Here is a 19,896-nt window from a genome sequence, read left to right as displayed (position 1 = left end):
AACTTGGTGGCCTGTTGCTGAGTACTTCGCCTTAGGTCTGCCTTTTGGTTGGCCTGGTTGACCAGAACTGGAGGTGGATTAATCTAATGATGGCTTCCTCTTTTTATTCCCAGAGACACATGAAAGGCATCCTTTAGCCAGCCAAGAATTAACTGAGTGCTGGGGTGAATGCTTGTCTACATTGCTGAGAATGGCGTCAAGGTCCAGTCTGATACTAAGACAAGGTTAAACTGGGACACAGCTGCACAGTGATCCTGATGTCTGTTCCCAGCCACGCAGTCAAGACTGTGATAAGTGAGTATGCCCCAGACATGGAATCACTGACCCAGTCTGCCTTCCCGTTTGGCACCTCATCATCATGGGTACAGGTCTAGGGGTTCAAGTTCTCAGCTTGCATCCTGTCCGAGGGCTTGTCACCAGCTACAGTTCTGGAATGGGAGGGGAGTGCTGAGCAGTTTCAGGCTATACCACTGTTAGAGCCATCTTATGACTTCTAAAACTCAGCCAGACCCAGATTGGCTGGCCAGGATAAAATTAGACATGTGGGAGAGGGTGTCTTCATGTTCTGTCTCCTCAAGAAGCTCCTGGATGCTTTCCATCCAAGCGGTGGGGGCTATGGCTTACCTAGAATCTGAATTCTGCCCCCATGCTATGAACAGTTATTGTACTAGTCCTCGAGGAGTTGGGCTCCTAAGTCCAAACAAGCTACATAGGGTGAAAGGCCTTGACTTCAGAGTGTGCCTGTTCTCATCTGGCCTCTATCCCAGTCTCTGCCTCTGGCTTTTCCTTGATGATACTTTAAAGAATGGTAATTGGTTGCTTTCCCTAACCCCTGAGGCCCAAAGACCATTATGTCAGTGCAGAGCAGACAGTACAATGGTGGGATTTGGGATCAGAAGGAAGGAAGCTCCAAAAAGTCAGGGTAGATAGCTGGCACTAAGGCTGTCTTGGCACTGAGACCGTCTTGATTGGATAGCCTCTAAGAAGCTCATGGGATGCTCCCTTGGAACCCAGAATCGATTCTATACTGGTGTATGCAGAGAGTGGGAACCAGGTAACTGGGTTATTTCTCAGCTGTAGATAGATCTTGACTCTCCTAGCTGAGGGTCAGAATCTATTTGCCAGTCCACTTAGACTTGGTTTGCAAAGTCATATGCTACTAACAGGTCATTTCAGGATGTGTTCTTGATTTGCAGCCAGAGTGGGGTAAGTGGGCCTGGATTTGAAGGGGCCTGGGAGGAGGAGGAAGAGGTTCATGGAGGCCACTTCGAGGATGTAGTGACCTAGATGTGAGGCCTAGCCATAACATGGCACAGGTTCTCACAGCAACCTACACCATTAGTTTGAAGGCTGCCACACTGTTGACTCAGTAGTTCCATTGCTGAAGTTATTCCTGAAGAGATCGTTCATGCTGGGCATAGGAGCACATGAGCACATGCCTGTGACCTCCCCACCTGGAGGGCAGAGGCAGGCAGATACCTAGATAGAGGTAAGCCTGGGCTTCCCCAGTTTGGGATAGGGAAGGAGAGAGAAGGCAGGAGGGAAAGAAAGAAAAATAAGGAAGCTACCTAAATGTGGAGATGCATGTCTTTAATTGAGAAGCAAGAGGATTAGTAGTTTGAGGCCAGTCTTGGATCAATGACTCTGTCTCAAGCAAACAAAAATGGTGGAGGAAGGAAAAAAGGAAGGGAGGGAAAGAGAGGCAGGACAGGAGGGAAGGAGGGAAGGAATAGATGTATCTTTTATTATAAAATAATCTCAAAGAAGAAAATGGCTATATTTCTTTTGTTACAGACATGGAAGATATTTCTGTGCTGTTCCCTGTAATAGGGGAAATGGAAAACAGTTATTACCTTTGTTGAACATCTTAGTCAAGTAAATTATAGTTTTCCACTTGGTGGGACATTGTATAGCTATTATGAGGACGAGCACACAGGCTGGAGAGCTTGGAAAAGACAGTCCCGATGTAAGTGAAAACTGAAAGTAAGAGAGCGTGTGTCCCAGTGACTTCCTGTGCACCTGCGGGCAGATAGCAACGAGGAAGAGATACTGGCTCTGTGACCTAAGTCTCCTTAAGAATGCTCTTCCTTTCTGTGGTGCTAGAGTAGGCTCCTTCTACAGCAGTTTAAGCAGAGTGTCTGTAAGAACACACCATTAATAGTGACTTTCTCTAAGAATGGCGGTTGGGGGGCCGGGGGAGCTTTTGTTTGCTAAGTCATTCTTTCCTGTAGTATTTAAATTTTAGCTATACACATGTGTTATTTTAGTAGTTGAAATAAAACAATAAAGATATTTTAAATTTTAGAATTAAAACTTCTTAAAAGGCCATCTTTCCAAAAGAAAGGAGAGGAGAAAGACTGAGTCAGCTAGCACTTTATTCCCATTGTGTTTAAGGTCGCATCTATCTGTCTGCTCACCCATCTGCCCACCCACTCATCCATTCATCTATGCATTCATTGTTAGATACTATTGCCAGGCATCAGTGAAGAAAACTGAGCCTCACCCCTTACAGAGTTCTCATTGAAATAGGAGAAAGGCCGTAAACAGCAGTAAACTATTAGAAGACACTACAAAGAAGATTACATGGGATGGTTTGAGTAACAAAACATCCACCTTTGAGTGGAGATCAGGTGGGTCTCAGAGGAGTGAGAGCTGAGTTGAGACCTGAGTGACAGCAGGGACATGGCCACATGGAGCTCCTAGAAGAGCGTTCTACTCAGGGCACAGAATCTCTAGCCTGTGCCCTCACCTGCAGGTCACCCATTGCCTCCCAAAACCAGTGAATCTCTGGGCCAGACTCCATTCCCTGGTGCCAGCATCTTCATCCCTCCCATCTGGGATGGGAGTCCTTTTCATCTTTTAGCCTGAGTCCTTCCAAAGTCAGGGGTGGGATAGTTGCTTCTGACACCCTGGCTGTTGCTGCTCTGGACAGATGGCCCCTCTGGACATCCTGTACACAGGCCGCTACTCTTGGCTGGCATTTCCAAAGCAGGGCTGAGCTGTGTCAGATTTCCGTACCAGGGTGGATTGGCACTTGGGAAGATACTGGGTAATGTGTGCCCTGGCAAAGGGTCTTTAAATGGCTCATGACTTGAAGCCCTGAAGGGTAGCTGCTGCCATAGCTGTGAGGCTCAGCTTTGACCTTGGAATATTTATGTGTGGCTCCTGCCAGAATTTGGTCTGAGAAATAGGCTAGGAGCCCGTTATGTCTAACACTTAGAGGTGAGCTTGGTAGATGGCCCAGTGAGAAAGTACACATCCATTTCCATCAATCCTGTTACTCCAGATGCCATCTCAGTATCTAGAGACAGCACCTTGGAAATTGTAGTATCTCAGAGGAGCCCGTAGCTGGCTTTTGGAACAGTACAGGGTGCTGATCAGGGGTGATAACTCTGGAGCCAGGCTCATGAGGGTCTAATTCCTAGCCCAGCCATTTAGATCTATAAGAACATAGGCTAATTATATAGCTTTTTCTGCCTCATTTTTCCTCTGTAAAATGGGCTTCAGAATTCTCTGAATTAAAACATGGAAAGTGCTGAGAAAAGATTATTATTATCACTTGAGAGGTAAGGGGACTACTTCATCAGGGCCTTCAGTGTGATACCAGGGACCTGTCAAGAGAAAGAAGGGCCTGTCAAGAGAAAGTTGGTAGCTGAGTTAGCCACTAGCCACAGGAACTAGCCTCCCTTGGCCCATTCTGATCTTAAAGCATGTCTGTTTTCCTTCCTCTACCTTGATGACAAGGGAAACCCAGGGCCATTTGAGGTCTGGCAATAACTCAGATGCAGAATGATCACCCTCCCCCGTTGACTTCTCTTGACACTCAGCCCCACTCCTGTTAGGGGTAAGACTGAAGGTCTTTCCTGTCTTGCCCCAGAGACTACACAGATGGGCTGTGTGGCTTCTCAGAGCATGGGTTAGTAATGATTTGGCTACCTGGGGTGAAGAGTAAGCTTGGAGAGAGAATGGGATGCCAAGCCTAGCAAGATGCTTCCCCTGAGCAAAACATCCCCAGAACCATTGTGTTACAGAGTCTTAGCTTCCTGGAACAAGATCAGAATTTAAGTCAAAACCAAAGCCATTCCATTGTGTCTCTCTGTGTCTCTCTGTGTCTCTCTGTGTCTCTCTGTGTGTCTCTCTCTCTCTCTCTCTCTCTCTCTCTCTCTCTCTCTCTCTCTCTCTGGTTTTTTGAGGCAGAGTTTCACTGGAACTCACTCTGTAGAGCAGGCTGGTCTTGAACTCATAGACATCTGCCTCCCAAGTGCTGAGATTAAAGGCATGCACTACCACTGCCAGGTTTATCCTGGTCTCTCAAGGCTGATTTCACCTGTCTCCACTGCTCATTCTGTGTGATACTACCCTGTGACAGAGCTTAGCACACTCTGAGAGTTTCAGGTGAGATATTCCTAGGGACTGGATGTAAGAAGCCAGCTTCATTGTCCCTACCACCCATCCCCTCATATTGACAAATCTCTCGAGTTTTGATCTTTCTCAGGGATGCTGTGTTCTTTCTTCAACAAGTGTGAACTCCATATTCTTCAAATGCCTTTTCCCCATGCTTCCCATCCACACTCTTCCTCTGTGCCCCTGTGAATATGTTTGCTTGGACTGTCCTGTCTTTAGAGGCTTCTGGCCCCTGCTGTAGGCTTTCCAGGAGCTGATTCTAGAGCTGAGCACGGAGTTATTGGAAAGAGCATAAGGGTAAGGAAGCTGAGTGAAGGGAGGGCACAAGGAGTGGGGCCTGTTGGGCTCAGTAGAGGATGGGATGAGCCCAACCTAGATAGAAATTCAGACACAGCACCTGCGGTAATTAGAGATGGGAGCTCTCTGAAATGTTCTAAAGTCAGGACTCTACCTTTCATCTGAGCACTTCCTACCACACGAGCTGCATCCCAACCAAAAAGACACCCCCAAAAAGACTGTCCCCAGCCAGGTCTTCTAGTTGGCCACATTCATCCTGCATGGACCAGCTGTGTTCTCCTGCCATGATCCCTTGAACAAGGTCTGAACTAGCCAAGGTATACCTTCCATCTGCCCAAGCATGTTCTGCTGACAAGAAATGCTTGAGACTCCCTCTGTTCCCTGTTCTGTCTTCCCCTCATTTTTTCTGAGTTGGTCCCCTTTTATCCTATGTTCCTCTTTTCCTTAGACATGTACTCCTTCCATCCTGCTTCTGCTGCTGAAGTTTTGAAGTCCAGCTCTTCCCAGTTACCTAAGAAAGCTGGAGCCAATGGTTCCTAGCTGAGAAAACATTTTTGGCTATTTCACGAAGAGGAGATCAGAGACAAGTAGAGCAGGATTTAAAGTCAACCTGAATTTCTGAGTTCGAGGCCAGCCTGGTCTACAGAGTGAGTTCCAGGACAGCCAGAACTACACAGAGAAACCCTGTATTAAAAAAATAAATAAAATAAAATAAAAAATAAAGTCAACCTGAAGAAGGGGAGGAGTGGGTTAGGGAAGGAGCTCAGTAGCAGGACATTTGCCTAACATGTACAAAGTCCTGAGTTTGAGCCCCAGCAACATATACACACGCACACGTACACACACACACTCAGAAACTACAAGCACATACAAATGTGTACACACACACACAAACATACACACTCAGAAACTACAAGCACATACAAATGTGTACACACACACACGACACATATGCAATTATACAAACTACATGAATACACATGTGTATACACACACATACATGCATACATACACCCAAACTACACACACACACACACACACACACGATGGCTTATAAGGAGATCTACATAGTCATGTCAAGCTGCTGCAGAGGAGACCACTTGAGTGGGATACTCCCTATCCCAGAGTCCCCTGCATAGGGAGGAGTCAGGGGCTTGAGTAAAGGACAAATGGACAGACGTAAGTTCAAAGGGGCCTGAATCATGTTAGGAGGCCCAGTAGTTTTGGACCTCTATGCCTGGGCCACCTGCCATAAACCCATCAGTGTGCCCCTTCCCATGCCCCACCCCATGCATTTCTCGTCACCCAAGTCTGTTCTCTCTTGGTCTATAAAGAAAATTTACAAAACAGTGGACCTTTGCAAGGCTGTGCCTGGGAATGTTTACTCTTTTATTCTGTCCTGTTTTCAAGCCTGACCCTCAGGGCTGGCCTTTTCCTCTTAATTCATCTGTGGGCAGCCACAGGGAAGCAGAGGCCTTGCATTGGCTCTCCCAGGCTACATGTGTGGGACTATTGTTTCACAGAGTTTCCTGGTTCCATGGCTGATGTCCTGTAAGCCTGCTTAGCAGGGAAAGCTACTAGCAGACTGGCTAGGACAGGGACACAGTGACCCTGCCTGAAGTGGAGTTGACCCTAGTAGCAGCAGAAGCTATGACAGAAAGGACAGGATCCTTACAGAAGTATTTGTGTGTGTTTTGTTTTTAATGTTTGTGTGTGTGTGTGTGTGTGAGTGTGTGCGTTTGCCTGAATATATGTAAGTATACCATGTACATGTAGTTACCACAAGGGCCAGAAGAGAACATTGAAGCCCCTGGAATTTGAGTTACAGTTATGAACCACCATATGACTGCTGGGCACTGAACCCTAGTCCTTTGGAAGAACAGCAAATGATCTGAACCTGGGTCATTTCTCTACCCCTTATTGCAGTATTTAGAAATATCTAGATAATTCATTTACACAACAACTGTGATTGATATTCATATTACTCCCACTTTATGTAAAAGGAAACTGAGGCTGGGTACAGTGACATAGCTTATGAAAGACTGAGTAGCTTTGGGATGTCAGGCAGGACTCTTGCCCAGACAGGAGCTAGGATTCCTGAGGTCAGTCAGTACACTATGTTCACATCTAATTTGTGAAGTATTGAGGATGCCACAAGAAGCAAAACTTACATCAGTTTTTCGTGACTTCAGGTTTCCTTGGGTCCATTTATTTGTTTTTTGTTTTTGTTTTTTTTTTTGGTTTTTTTTTTTTTGAGACACCTTGGGTCCATTTATTTATCAAGTTTAGAGTATGCAGGAAAATGTAATGAAGAATCACACACAGTCACAACCAGAGACAATTTGTGGCTGAATGTTTTGCACATATACATGGGTATGCACCTTTGCAAAATCAAAGCTTCAAGTCCTGACATTTTTCTCTTCACATTGTGTGAAATGTCCCTCAGATGGTTACTGGGGTTAGCCTCAGGATGAATCGTAGCAAAGTGAAGGTTGACTGTTGTGACAGATGAGCAAGGTGTGTGGAGGTGGCACACGGGGCAGTAGGCAACTCCTGAATATTGTAGGATTTGCAGGTTCATGGACTATGGCAGATAGGTGTGGGGGTAAGGGGTTCACAGACAGCAGATGGAAAAGGCATCCCAGCAAAGACAGCGATGCTAGCATCCAAAGCATAGAGCTGGCTGGGATCCAGAGGCAGAGCTGAGCCCAGGAGGACATTGCCAGCTATCTCGGAGGGATGCTGATGTTGAAGATCCACTAATGGGCTTTTAATGGGGAGAAACATCAGACGGGCATTTTAGAAAGTTCACCCTCTCTGTACACCTTTCTTATGGACTTGAACTGTAAGCAGGCACGGCAAGGCTAAAAGACTTTTAGAGCTGCCTGGTGAGATGCAGTTGAACCTGAGCAGCAGCAAGGAGACAGGCTCCCACAGGATTTTAAAGGTGCAGAGTCCAGGTTTTTGGCGTGTGAGTTACCTTGACCAATGAGATGTTCACAGACAATGCTTAATTAGGGCTTTATACTTGCAGAGTGGGGGGAATGCCTTTTTATTTATTGAAAAGAATTTAAGTAATTTTAATGCTAAACATACCTTGAATAGGGGGTGGAGATGTACTCAGTTGATTGAGTACTTGCCTTACACACAAGAAACCATGGATTTGACTCCCATTGCATACGTGTGTATGTGCGGTGATGCATGCCTGTAGTCCTAGCACTTAGGAGGTAGAGGCAAGAGGATCAGAAGTTCAAGGTTGGTTTTGGCTACATAGTGAATTCAAGAGGCAGACTTGGGCATATCAGACCCTGCCACACACAAAATTGTTTAATGGCCATATAGTAATTGTTAGTACTTACAAGATGCAGTGTGATCTTTCCATGCATTGTCACAATGTCTAATCAGAGCAGGATAATTGACACTATCACCTGAGATATGAATCATTTTTTGAGAACACTCAAAATCCTCCCGACTCGATATTTTGAGATACACAATGCATTGAAATCAACCGTAGCTAACCTAGCATACCCCAAGACATTAGAAGTTATTCCCTCTCTTTAACTGTCCTCCTGGCCGTTAATCTTGATTTCTTTCCCTTCTTTCTCTCTCTTGGCCAGAGTGAAAAAATACTTGTTGGTTGGGCTGGCTTGCTTGTGGGCTGGTGACTTACAAACTTACCCTGAGAAAAGTGCTAGTCTGCTGAGTCCAGGAGGAGGACGGGAAGCTGATGGAGCAAGTTACCCCAGTTTAACCTCCCCAGCCGAGCACAGAACAGAGCCTCAGATGACTCACAGCCTTGTGATTTAGGCCAGCCGAGATCTTCTGACCCACAGATGCCTGAGCTACAGTAGGAAATGATGGATGGTGTAGGATATGGTTTGCAGATGGTATGTTTGGTTAAAGACTGAGAACTACCATCATCCCTCTGTCGAACGCAGTCCTGTATACACACAGGGGTGTTACAGTGAGCCCGACACACAGGCCTCTACACTCAGAAACTCAGTTTAAGGTAACAGGGCCTCTCAATTCTAACTGGTTGCTTGGTGGTGCCATCTATCAGGAGCAGGCAAAGGAGAGAAACTGGTTTGGGGTAAAGATACTGAATTGGTCCAGGAAGGGGAAGGATCTAGCTGTATTACTGAAGGAAGAGGTCGAGGCTTTGATGGCCAAGAGGATAAGGTCTCACTTGGGACTGAAAATGGAACTGAACAAAATAATCGGCGACAGAGGGGTTGGGTGCTGTGGAAACTCAGAGGAGGAAGAGGATTTGTGGCTGGGGAGAGGAAACATTTGCTCCAACGATCACACAGACACTGGGGCTGTGCTTCTGGGAATGTGAGAAGGCATTCCAAACAGAATAAACATGATCCGGGCAGGGAGACCTGGATGGTGAGAATGAGGTGGAAGAGGTATTTGAGGCCTTGAATGTCAGGCCAAGGATGTTTCTTTTTTTTTTTTTTTTTTTTTTTTTTTGGTTTTTCGAGACAGGGTTTCTCTGTGTAAACCTGGCTGTCCTGGAACTCACTCTGTAGACCAGGCTGGCCTCGAACTCAGAAATTCGCCTGTCTCTGCCTCCCAAGTGCTGGGATTAAAGGCGTGCGCCACCACCGCCCGGCCCAAGGATGTTTCATTAGGCAAGAGAGAGGAGCCCTTAGAGGCAGACAGCGCTATGCAGGAGGCCGAGTCTGGAGCGGGAATCAAGAGTAGGTTCTAGGGCTTCCAATTACAGACCCCGGGGTGTGGGGTGGCTAATATTTCCTCCCAGACTCACATATAAAATAGCAACACTCGTACCCTCCCTCCCAGGCCCCTCCCTCTCTTTCTCCCTCTCGTTCCTTTCGCCCCTTTCTCCTCTCTCTTCCCCTCTACCCACCGGCTCTCAGATCTCCTGCGGCTCAGGCACAGGAACTCACTGTGTAGTTAAGGATGCCCTTGAACTTCTGATTCTCCTTGCCTCTCTCTTCAACTCTCAAGCGTTGGGATTATGGTCATGCACTGCCTACCTGGTATGCCCAGTCCTGAGAATTAAATGTAGGGCCTTTGCATGCTAGGCAAACCCCTCCCTTTGTTTTTGTTTTTGTTTTGATACAGGGTCTTGCTGTGTCTTCCAGGCTGGCCTGGAACTTGCAAGCTTTCCTGTCTCAGTGTTCTAAGTGCTAAGCTTACAGGCACACACAGCTACACTTGGCTTCATATGAATTTCTGAGAACCAGGTTTTTAAAAAAATATATAGTTAAGGTACAAAGGTAGGTAAGTATTACAGCACTGAGGCCTGTGTAGCTAAAAGATGATATTAGGATTCTCAGTCAGGTGGGCAAACAGCAGGTGCCACCTTGATAACCTCTGTCCCTTGTCCTACCTGGGAGAGAGGATTGGTAGATGGCAAGCCAGATGACCATTGGTAGCTGATAAAAATTATTCTTAATAAACTGTGAACTCTCCCACACTACCCTCTGCACAAACAAGATGGGATTGTTTAGACCTCTTACAGAGGAGAGGCCTGGGGCAATAGCTGGATGACAGGGCTATAAAACAGTCACACTCTCAAAAGAGTTCACTCAGAGGTTGGAGAGCTTGTGGAATCACAAGGGCTCATGCACCAAAAGGTAAATACACAGGCTTCTGCTAGTGGACCACATGAGTGGCCCAGACCCTCTGTGGATAGAGCGCTAGAAGAAGGGCAGAGGCCTAAGAGGCAGACAAGGCTTCAGGGAAGAATGATGGGAGGGGGGCCAGGTCCTGAAGACTGATGGTGGGGTTTGAGAGAGGAGGAAAAAAAGCTAACCAAGCCTCATCTATTGTAGCAGTTAAAAATAAAATGTGACCACAATGATATCATTCTTAGGTATCTAGTCTAGGACAGCCGTTATGAACCAAACAAAGCCCAGATGTCGACAGGGATACAAAGAAGCTGGAATCTGTACATGTTCTGCCAAGGATGTAAAATGTATAAAACAATACCACAGTTATTTCTTATGTGTATTGATGTTTTGCATGCATGCACATATGTATATGCACCGCATGTGTGCAGTGCCCACGGAGGCCAGAGAAGAGCATCAGATTCCCTAGGACTGGAGTTATAGACAGTTGATAGTTGTCAGGTGAGTGCTCTCCAACCTAGTACTGGGGTTATTCAGAAAGGCACAACAAAATTGCCCCACCGCCTAATAATTCTACTTCCAGGTACAGATTCAAAGGAGCTGGGAGTTGGCCTTGAACAGAATCTTGTTTACCTGTGTATGCCAGCACTGTTCTAAAGTGGAAGACATCTGGTGTCTTAAGAACAGTGGAAAAACAATGTTCCATCCAATAGAAGTATCTTCAATCTTTCAAAAGAAGGGGTTTGCTCAGATGCAGGATACAACCCAAATAAACCTTGAGCATATTACACTAAGTCCAATAAATCAGCTGTAAGAGAAAAATTATATCAGTTGTCAAATTGACAGAGGCTGAAACAGTGGCTGCCAGAAGCTGGAGAAGGAGGAGAGGGGAGAGTGGCAGTTAGTAATATAGTTTTCTTCTTTGAGACAAGGGCCCAATATAGCCCAGGGTGGCCCTTGAATTCTCTCCATAGCTGAAGATGACTTAATCATTCTGCCTCTACATCTTTGGGATTACAGGTGAATACCACCACATCCAGTTTACATGGCTTTAGGCCAGCTCTGTCAGCTGAACAGAATCCAGCCCTGGTGCAGATAATCTGTTTGGGATGATGGGAAGGTTCTGAAAACCATGGTAGTGATGATTGTACAACATTGTGAATGTTCTTAATGCTATTGAATCATACATTTTAAAACTAAATATATATATATATATATATATATATATATATATGAACAAGACTCAAAAATTGCTAAAATAGTGTTTATGTCCTAGAGAGAGAAAGAGACAGAGACAAGGACAGAAAAACATTAGATCTCAGAAATATGAGTGGCCTGGAATAGTTGGGGAAGAAGTAAGGTCCCCAGTGGGCATATAACCATAAATATTATGGTAACCATAATGGTAACCAGATAACCATAAATATTATGGAATTCAGTAGACATTTCCACATAGTATTTGAGTAGAGTTTCTCAGAAGAAAGCCAGTGGGTTAGACTTTTCTTCCCGTCTTTCCCCAGGCCCAGCTGGCTAAGAGATAACAGGAAGTTAAGGCGGTACAGCAGGGTAAATGATTGGGACAATGGTTGGTACCAATGAGGATAAAAAAAAGGTGGATGATTTAAAAACCCCCTCTAGTCTTGTCACCACAGAGCGCTAGGGAGCAGAAGGCAGGGAGAAGTGCAGGGTGGCTCTCTCATCTGTCTCTCTGTATACCTAGCAGGAGGCCCCAGTTGGTACCATGGCTTCTGCCGAGCCCCTGACAGCGCTATCCCGCTGGTACCTATATGCTATCCATGGCTACTTCTGCGAGGTGATGTTCACAGCAGCCTGGGAGTTCGTGGTGAATTTTAACTGGAAGTTCCCAGGAGTCACGAGCGTGTGGGCCCTCTTCATCTATGGCACCTCCATCCTGATCGTGGAGCGCATGTACCTGCGCCTGCGAGGCCGCTGTCCTCTTCTGGTGCGCTGCGTCATCTACACTCTCTGGACTTACCTGTGGGAGTTTACTACCGGCTTTATCCTACGCCAGTTCAACGCCTGTCCCTGGGACTACTCCCAGTTCGACTTTGATTTCATGGGCCTCATTACCCTGGAGTATGCTGTGCCCTGGTTCTGTGGGGCCCTCATCATGGAGCAGTTTATCATCCGCAACACCCTCCGCCTGCGCTTTGACAAAGACGCAGAGCCCGGGGAGCCTGCTAGCCCGCCAGCTCTGGCCAATGGCCACGTCAAGACCGACTGAGTCAGAAGATGAATGTGAGGACCTGAAGTCTCGTAGGAACCCATGAACAGAGAAGAGACCAAGCTGGTGGGGTTACCCTTTGGTTCAGCACAAGCCCTGCCCCCAACTGGGTCTTAGCCCACTAGGGCAAACATAACCACACATGGTGGGCAGTGGGATGGTGTTGGGGAATTGGGTGTCTAGACAACAGAAGGACTTTGAGACTTGTCCATGGCTGGGTGATGAACAATTGGACTCTGATGGATGACTTTGGAAGCAGCAGACCTGTCCTAGCTAAGGGACATGAACTCTGGGGCCACAGGTGGGAGGCAAGGACTGAGAAGGCTTTGGCTGCTGTTGGGCCCACGCCCCACCTGACCCCCTGGCTTCAGCTGGGCTTTGGCTGGTTCCATTAGGCAGTATTCAGGTGCTTGCTTGCAACCAATACCTCCCCAGGGGCCTCTGAGCTGCAGCCTGAGAGAGACCCAGTAGCCAGTTGGGCTGCTTGGTGACACTGGTGTTGTGCAAAGGCTGGGAAAATTTCCTTTGGCTCCTCTCCCTCTCCCAGGGCCCCACGCTGCTTCCTTGGCCCCTGGGGGCCCCTGTGGTGCTGGATTCCCACCAACCTTGGGCTTTTGGAGGTTTCAATCCCGTGTGTTCGGTGGCGTTTCCCCTTTCTCTTATGTTCAAGACATATACCATTAGCAGGCAGCCCTTTCCTCTGTGTCAGTCACCATGCCCTCCCCCTCTCCCAGCTCCCTATAGAACACAGCAGTGGCCAGAGGCACAGCTCTGAAATGGACTCCACTTGCCTTGCGGCAGCCTTCCCTCCACCTTCATCTGATGACTGGGGGTACCCTGTCTCCCTGGCCCAGGGATGGTAGTCTGGTACCCCTTCCCTGCAGAGGTCCTACTGAAAATGCATAGTATCCCCACAATGGATAGTGAGGCCCAGAGGTGTGCGGTGGATCCACAGTGGGAAAAAAAAAAGACAAGAGTTCTTGTACCTGTTTGCCCATACTGGTTTATTATTTCAGCCAGTTAGCCAGTATGGCTTCCTGTGAGTTAGAGGAGACCCATAGAGAACAAGACAGATACGAAAGACCATGGAAGTCTCTTTAAATGCCTTTTCCTGGAAAAAAAGATAATTTCCACCATAGTCTCAGCTCAGCAGTCAACCCTCGGGGCTGCTCTTCCTACAACTCCCCCTGGCCAGCTGACCCCGTAAACTTGTTTCTCAGACAGTGTTAACCCTGTCTCACTCATGGGCCTTGTCAACTTGGCTATCATAACTTTACTCTATGATGGGTCCATTGCTGGCAGTGGACAGGTGAAATCTAGGCCCCTTCTGATTGTGTCCCTCACTCTTTGAGAAGATGGGATCATCAAATACTGTAGCATCCCATGAGGCCATCCTGGGACTCTCAAAGGTTGAAATCAGCTCTTATTTCTTATAGAACATTTTTTAAATGACCGGACCACCTGTGTGTAGTCTCTGGACCATACAGACAGCACCAGGCCAGGGCCAGCAGCAGGGCTATCCTAGGCTGTGGGAAAAGACTTGGAGATACAACCTTCTGTGGCATCTTTTCCCAGAGTTTTCTCTGTCTAGGGTAGAATGCAAAGTGTTTCCCTGGGTAGGCTTCTCAAATCACCAAACACTATTCTGTTGTGGGGTTGCGGGGAGCACTTATTATATCCCTAATCCCAGGGATTTCTGGGAGGGATTCAGGCTTCCAATGGGAATGGTTGTTTTCCACCTACAAATGGAGAAGATTCCTAATTTTCTCCAATTCCATATTATCTTAATTACCTGAATCCTAACGCCTCTCCAGGCCACCTCACACCTGTCTTCACAACTGATCTATTGGCTTGCTGACGTGTCCCAGCATTGAGACTCCAATTCTCAACCAGAAAAGGCCACTGGATGACCCCTAGGTCTCAGTGTTCCAGATATTGTCTTGCAGACATCCCCTAGTACCTTTTTTTTTTTCTCAAAGCTCTATTAATCCCATGTCAGGAGGGCTTCCCAGAGTGGATCTGCATTCCTGACAATACTCTGTGGCCTTGTGGTCTGCTTTCCTTGGTCCCTTGTTATCCTAGGACCCTCACAGCACAGAACCCCCAGCCAGGGGAGGCCACACCTTAAGGCCTGACCACAGACCTGCAGGGTCAGATCTCACCGAGTGTACTCTAGACTTCAGCTCTTGCTTATTGGCTCCCTTCAGGGCTCCAACCCCTTAGTGCTTAGGGGCTCGCACACAGGTTGGGATAAGTAAGCCCTTCTGAGCAGTGGGGAGTCTGCTGGCTGTTTATGGAGCCTCCCTCTGATGTTCTGAGCCCAAGGTAGGAGTTTCAGATAGTAAGTATGCTGCCCTGCATGGTTGAGTTGCTTTGGATGTCTGCTAGGCTTCCAGTCCCCTGTCCCCTCCTCATGCCAGAGAGTCACAATGACCTGTGCTTATTCACAGCAATAATATATAGGGAGCGTCTGTGAGTCCCCTTTGTCCTGGACCATTACTCTTCATGGATCTCCCAGGAGACTCTGCATGGGTCAGTTCATGTGAGAATCTATTTATGAAGCTCTGGGCTGTGCAAAACATCACAGGAGGCAAGTGAGAGGCCCAGCCCTGAACTATGAGTAAGGCAGTGGGCGTGCCTTCCACCCTGAAGCCACCCTTACCTGAGAAGCCGTAGGCCCCAGCTTTGTAACATGGCCTATGAAGTGGATAGGACTGTCTTCCAACTGGACAGCTCTTGAAAAAGGCACATGACGAGTTTGTGAGCCCGTTGCCTGCTATGTCTCCGTTAGTCTGTCTCTCCCTTTTCATAACTGTGCACATAAAATATACTGGTGTTTGTGTTCCCGGACTGGCTGTGACCCATCTGTTCCACTGTGGGGCCCCTTTCCCAGGGCTTACTGGAAGTTGGGCCCTTCATACTTGGCAGTATCTACGTCACACCTTCCTGAACCAGGATGGCTGGTGGTGAGAAGGTGTGGCGCTCCCATCAGCCCTCACCCTCTCCAGTCACCCGAATCCACTCCAGTGCTCCCTAACTCGTGCAGTCCCAGGCCAAAGGCAGATACATTTGGGTTCCCTACACCTGTCCATGAGATGAGCAGCTTCTAGACAAATTGGCAATAACCTCGTATGTCCCATGAGTAGAGAAGGCTTGGGGGGTACTTGACAACAACACAAAAAAGCTAAGAGGCCAGAACCCTTTTGAACAACATGAAAACCATACTTAAGGATACAGGTCCCTACTCCTTCATAGCAAACCTATGTTCACTGAGAAGGCCTCTGGAGGATGCAGTCTTTTCCTACTTCATGAGCTTGGCTCTGTCTATGTCCTCTGCCCAACCCCTGCCATATACCATACTCCTGACTACTTTCCTGCTTCCAGGAAGAAGAGGGAGAGTTTAGAAATCCTTCAGACCTGGTCTATAGAGTGAGTTCCAGGACAGTCAGAGCTACATGGAGGGACCCTGCCACAAAAACAAAGTTGTTCAGTCTGATCTGCTAAACCCAATTGTCCTGGCCCCTGTGCCATAGCCAGGGTACAGAGCATGGCAGTGTGTTTTTAAGTCACTGGGAAGGCCTTTTGCTTTTACTGTACCCATATTCACTTGAAAGTATTTATTTTTTTGACAGCTGGTCTCCTTATAAAATGGCACTATAAATGAAAGCACCCTAACAACCATTTGCATGTTAATATAAACAAACCTATAAGGTAGTACTTATAAGATTTTGTAGAAAGAGACAAACAATGAAAGTCTAAATGGAGCCATAGAGGGCAGGCTGGGTGTCGGGGTGCATGCTTTTTATTCCAGTGCTCAGGAGGCAGAGATAAGTGGATTTCTGAGCGTTTAAGACCTGCCTGATCTTCAAATCCAATCCAGGACAGCCAGGGCTACACAGAGAAACCCTGTCTCGAAGAACAAAACAAAACACAAAAGGAAAGGAAAAGAAGCAAAGGAGGGGGGGGAGAGAGAGAGAGAGAGAGAGAGAGAGAGAGAGAGAGAGAGAGAGAGAAGAGGAGGCAGGGCCTACACTTAGAGGACCCAAGACTTAATAAGTAGCCAGCTCAGTGATCGGCATTTTCCTGTTACACACACACACATGCCAAGCATGTGTGCGCAGGTACATGTACACATGTTTGAAAGCATATGGAGGCCAGAGGACAACCTCAGGTGTCATTTCTCAGGAATGCTCTCCACCTCCTCTGAGATAGGGTCTTTCACTGTCCTGGAACTCACTGGTTAGGCTAGTCTGGCCAGCCAGCTAATCCCCAAAATATTGTTTCTGCCTCCCTGGCCCTGAGACTACAAGAGATGCATCACCAAGCCAGAGCCTTCTGTGGGTTCTGGAGCCCAAAGTCAAGTCCTCATACCTGCAAAGCAAGCTCTTCACTGATAGCCTGCTTTCTTGACACCTACTCCCACTTTCCTCTTCCCCTCCCAAACCAACCCAAAGACTAAAGATGCAGGGTTCACACAAATGGCCTAGGGAGAGCTCACACCGAGGTCTGCATGATGTTTAACGACAATGAAGAAAGTACTAGAACTTGAACTCCCCCCCCACCCCCCGGAGTGAGTCTCTCAAAGTGTGCATTTCTGCCCTGTGTGCTGGTGCAACCAGACGACAGGCGGATTGCTTGCCTTGGGAAGGTGATACAGGAAGATGGTGCCGCTGGCCCAAGGTTAGGGGAGCTGAGTCTCATTTAACTGCAGCCATGGCTCCTATAGCATTGCAGCCAGGCACCAGTAGCCACGTTTTCATCCTCTCTCATTTCAGATGGGCACCATTCTGTCCCTGTTTATAGAGGAAGACTGTTGCTACTCAGCCTACAACTTTGGCTTCATCACTTTTATTTTGGGGTGGGGGGAGGATCTCTGTGTAGCCCTGGCTTTCTCGGACCTCACCACGTAGACCAGGCTGGCCTCCAGCTCACAGAGATCCAGCTGTTTCTACCTTCCAAGGCCTGGGATTAAAGTTGTGCACCACCATGCTTAGCCTGGACTCACCCACCACATTTCTTTCCAACCCCTCCCCCATCTTTTCTGAAATAGCATTTCATTATATGGCCCTACACGGGCCCAAACTCCTAGGCCCAGCAGCGCCTGTCTCTGCTGACAACTGGCACATGGCAAGGCTCCCGGCTTTACAAATCTTGTTTTGACTCAAGCAGATCTTTCAAGGAGGATTTGTGAGGAGGCAGGTGATGACTTGAGTTCAGCTCGTGTGAATGCTATTTACAAAGCTAAATGGAAATGTTTGTGAGTAGCAGGATGGGTGTCAGAGGGCTATAACGTAGGCACTATAGAATGCCATCTTAGCCAAGCCAGGACAACTGGCCAAAGACCCCTCCCAGTGGAGGAGGTTGTGAAATCTTGGCCTCTGGATGCTAGATTTATCCCTGACACTCGTTCTGTCCCTCCTACACAGTTTTATTTTTGTCCCAGGCTTTTTTCAATGATCCTATTTTCAACTTGAAGAGATGTCTGGGCCTCTGGCTGTATGTACTCTTCAAGGGTTTGAAACTACCAGTTGAAACCTCTTTGTGGCAAGACAAGAACCCTCTGCCAGGCCCTTCTGCCAACTCAGACAGGCCAGAGGGCTCACCATTTTAGCTCAATTCCATATTGGACATCTACAAGAGTAGGAACCAGGCTAATGGCAATGATGGATGATCAGGGATAAAAATGGTGACAGGGACCCTATCGGTTATGCCATGTATAGGTGTTTCTCCATGGGGGACTCTTCAAAGAGACCCTGCTTGTCTTCAGGGACAGGTAAGGGTACCCAGGAACTACATAGAACTTTGCCATTCTTTGATGCTTTCAGAGATGGGCTGGCTTCCCACTGTCCTGAAAACACAAATATTTTCTATACTTGAGCAGTCTCAAGCATAGAAACTCAGTCTCAGCTGAGTTTGAAACAGAACGAGGCTAGAGCATAGTGGTTGTTTAAAGGATCTCATGATGAATGACTTTTTTCTTAAGATAGAGTCTAATATTGTAACAAAGGCTGTATTGAAGCTCACTCTGTAGCCTAAAACTTAAAATGATCCTCCTGCCTCAGCATCCCTAGTGCTGGGATTAAAAGCATGAGCCACCAACGGACCAACTGATAAGTGAGGTTTGTGCTCTAGAGTATCATAGGTTCTTATGGGAACCTGAGGCTAGAGATTCTGTTCAGACAACTATCCCAGTCATTGTCTGTGGCTGCCATCATGGAGCAACTGACAGACATGCTCCTGTTTCAAAATCCACTAAGTCTCTAAGGAGCCTTGCCAGCGTCTTCTTGGAGCTTTCATGCTCTGTTGATTGGTACTTTCAGGTGCTGTGTTACCTTGACCTCGGAAAGAATGACCTCTTAGAGTCAAATGGTATACAGAAGGAAAATCCACTGAGGATACGTAGCCTTCGCTCCTGCTTTAATCATACCTACTGAACAGGGAGTTTTCTGGTTAAGGATCTACCATACGGTGAAGAGAAAGGTTTATTTTAGCTCACAGTCTTGGATATTTCAATCCATAACAAACTGATTCCCTTGCTTTAGTCATTGATAGCACAGACCACCATCCAAGAGTGCATGTCAGATGAGACCTGTCACCCCCATGGCCAGGTACAAAGGAAGAGAAAAGGGTCAGGTTACCAAGACCACCTTCACAAGCTCACATCCTATGACTAACTAGGCTCCACCTATTAAAGGTCCATTGCTTGCCAATACTGCTGCCAGCTGAAGACCTTTACTATACAGACCTATGAGGGAGGCTTACCTAAATGTAGCAAAGTTCTAAGAAAGAGGCAGGGTCTTGCCCAGATAACCCTTCCTGAGGAGTAGGACCAAGTGCCAGCAGGCTGCAGGCAGATCCTGGAAGTCCTTGTACTCTTAGCACCTGCCTTGCTTTCTCAGAGGCCAGGTTATGGATTGAGGCCAGCAGGTCTGCAAAGCAGGCTTCCCTGGCTTCTGCAACCCTTTCTCTCCCAGCTACATGAGCATCATTGCTCTGGGATAGATAGCACCTGTGGGTTCTGAGGAGCTGCAAACTTGTAAACATATCTGCCCTACCTGATCCTTTATAAGATGGCTACTAGGGGCATCCTGAAGTGATCTGGGTGCTCAGATCCCTTCCTTCCTGCAAACCTGTGGAATATCAGGGGTCTTGGCAGCGTTAGAAGATACCACAGAAGGACATGAGTGGTGAACATCATATGTGTTAAGCCTGATGGACTTGAGTTCTGACCGCGGTTCCTACCACTTACTATCTATCTGTATAGCATTTGTGGTGGTTTAAATAAGAATGGCTCCATAAACTCATATATTAGAATGCTTAGTTACCAGGGAGTGGCACCATTTGAATGGA

At 47.3% G+C, this 19,896-nt stretch overlaps 1 protein-coding gene across 5 annotated transcripts in view; it reads left to right on the top strand.

Annotated features, from left to right (window-relative positions):
- Positions 1-15,396, top strand: part of Tmem229b (transmembrane protein 229B) — a 41,712-nt gene extending 26,316 nt beyond the window's left edge. For 3 of the 5 annotated variants that reach the window (XM_028789950.1, XM_028789930.1, XM_028789936.1), the window contains 2 exons: positions 114-294; positions 12,022-15,396. In XM_028789950.1, the coding sequence (XP_028645783.1) occupies positions 12,043-12,546 (504 nt within the window). In that variant the 5' untranslated portion in view covers positions 114-294; positions 12,022-12,042 and the 3' untranslated portion in view covers positions 12,547-15,396. Of the gene's footprint in view, positions 1-113; positions 295-4,616; positions 5,019-12,021 lie in introns of those variants that run through there. The other 2 variants (XM_028789942.1, XM_028789957.1) reach the window with 2 other exon arrangements.
- The last annotated feature ends 4,500 nt before the right edge of the window (positions 15,397-19,896 follow it).

Source organism: Grammomys surdaster, unplaced genomic scaffold (genome assembly GCF_004785775.1).
Source record: "Grammomys surdaster isolate TR1022 unplaced genomic scaffold, NIH_TR_1.0 127, whole genome shotgun sequence".
Classification (NCBI taxonomy): Eukaryota; Metazoa; Chordata; class Mammalia; order Rodentia; family Muridae; genus Grammomys; species Grammomys surdaster.
Note: the sequence above shows the minus strand (reverse complement) of the source record. Positions and strands in the feature narration are given on the sequence as shown.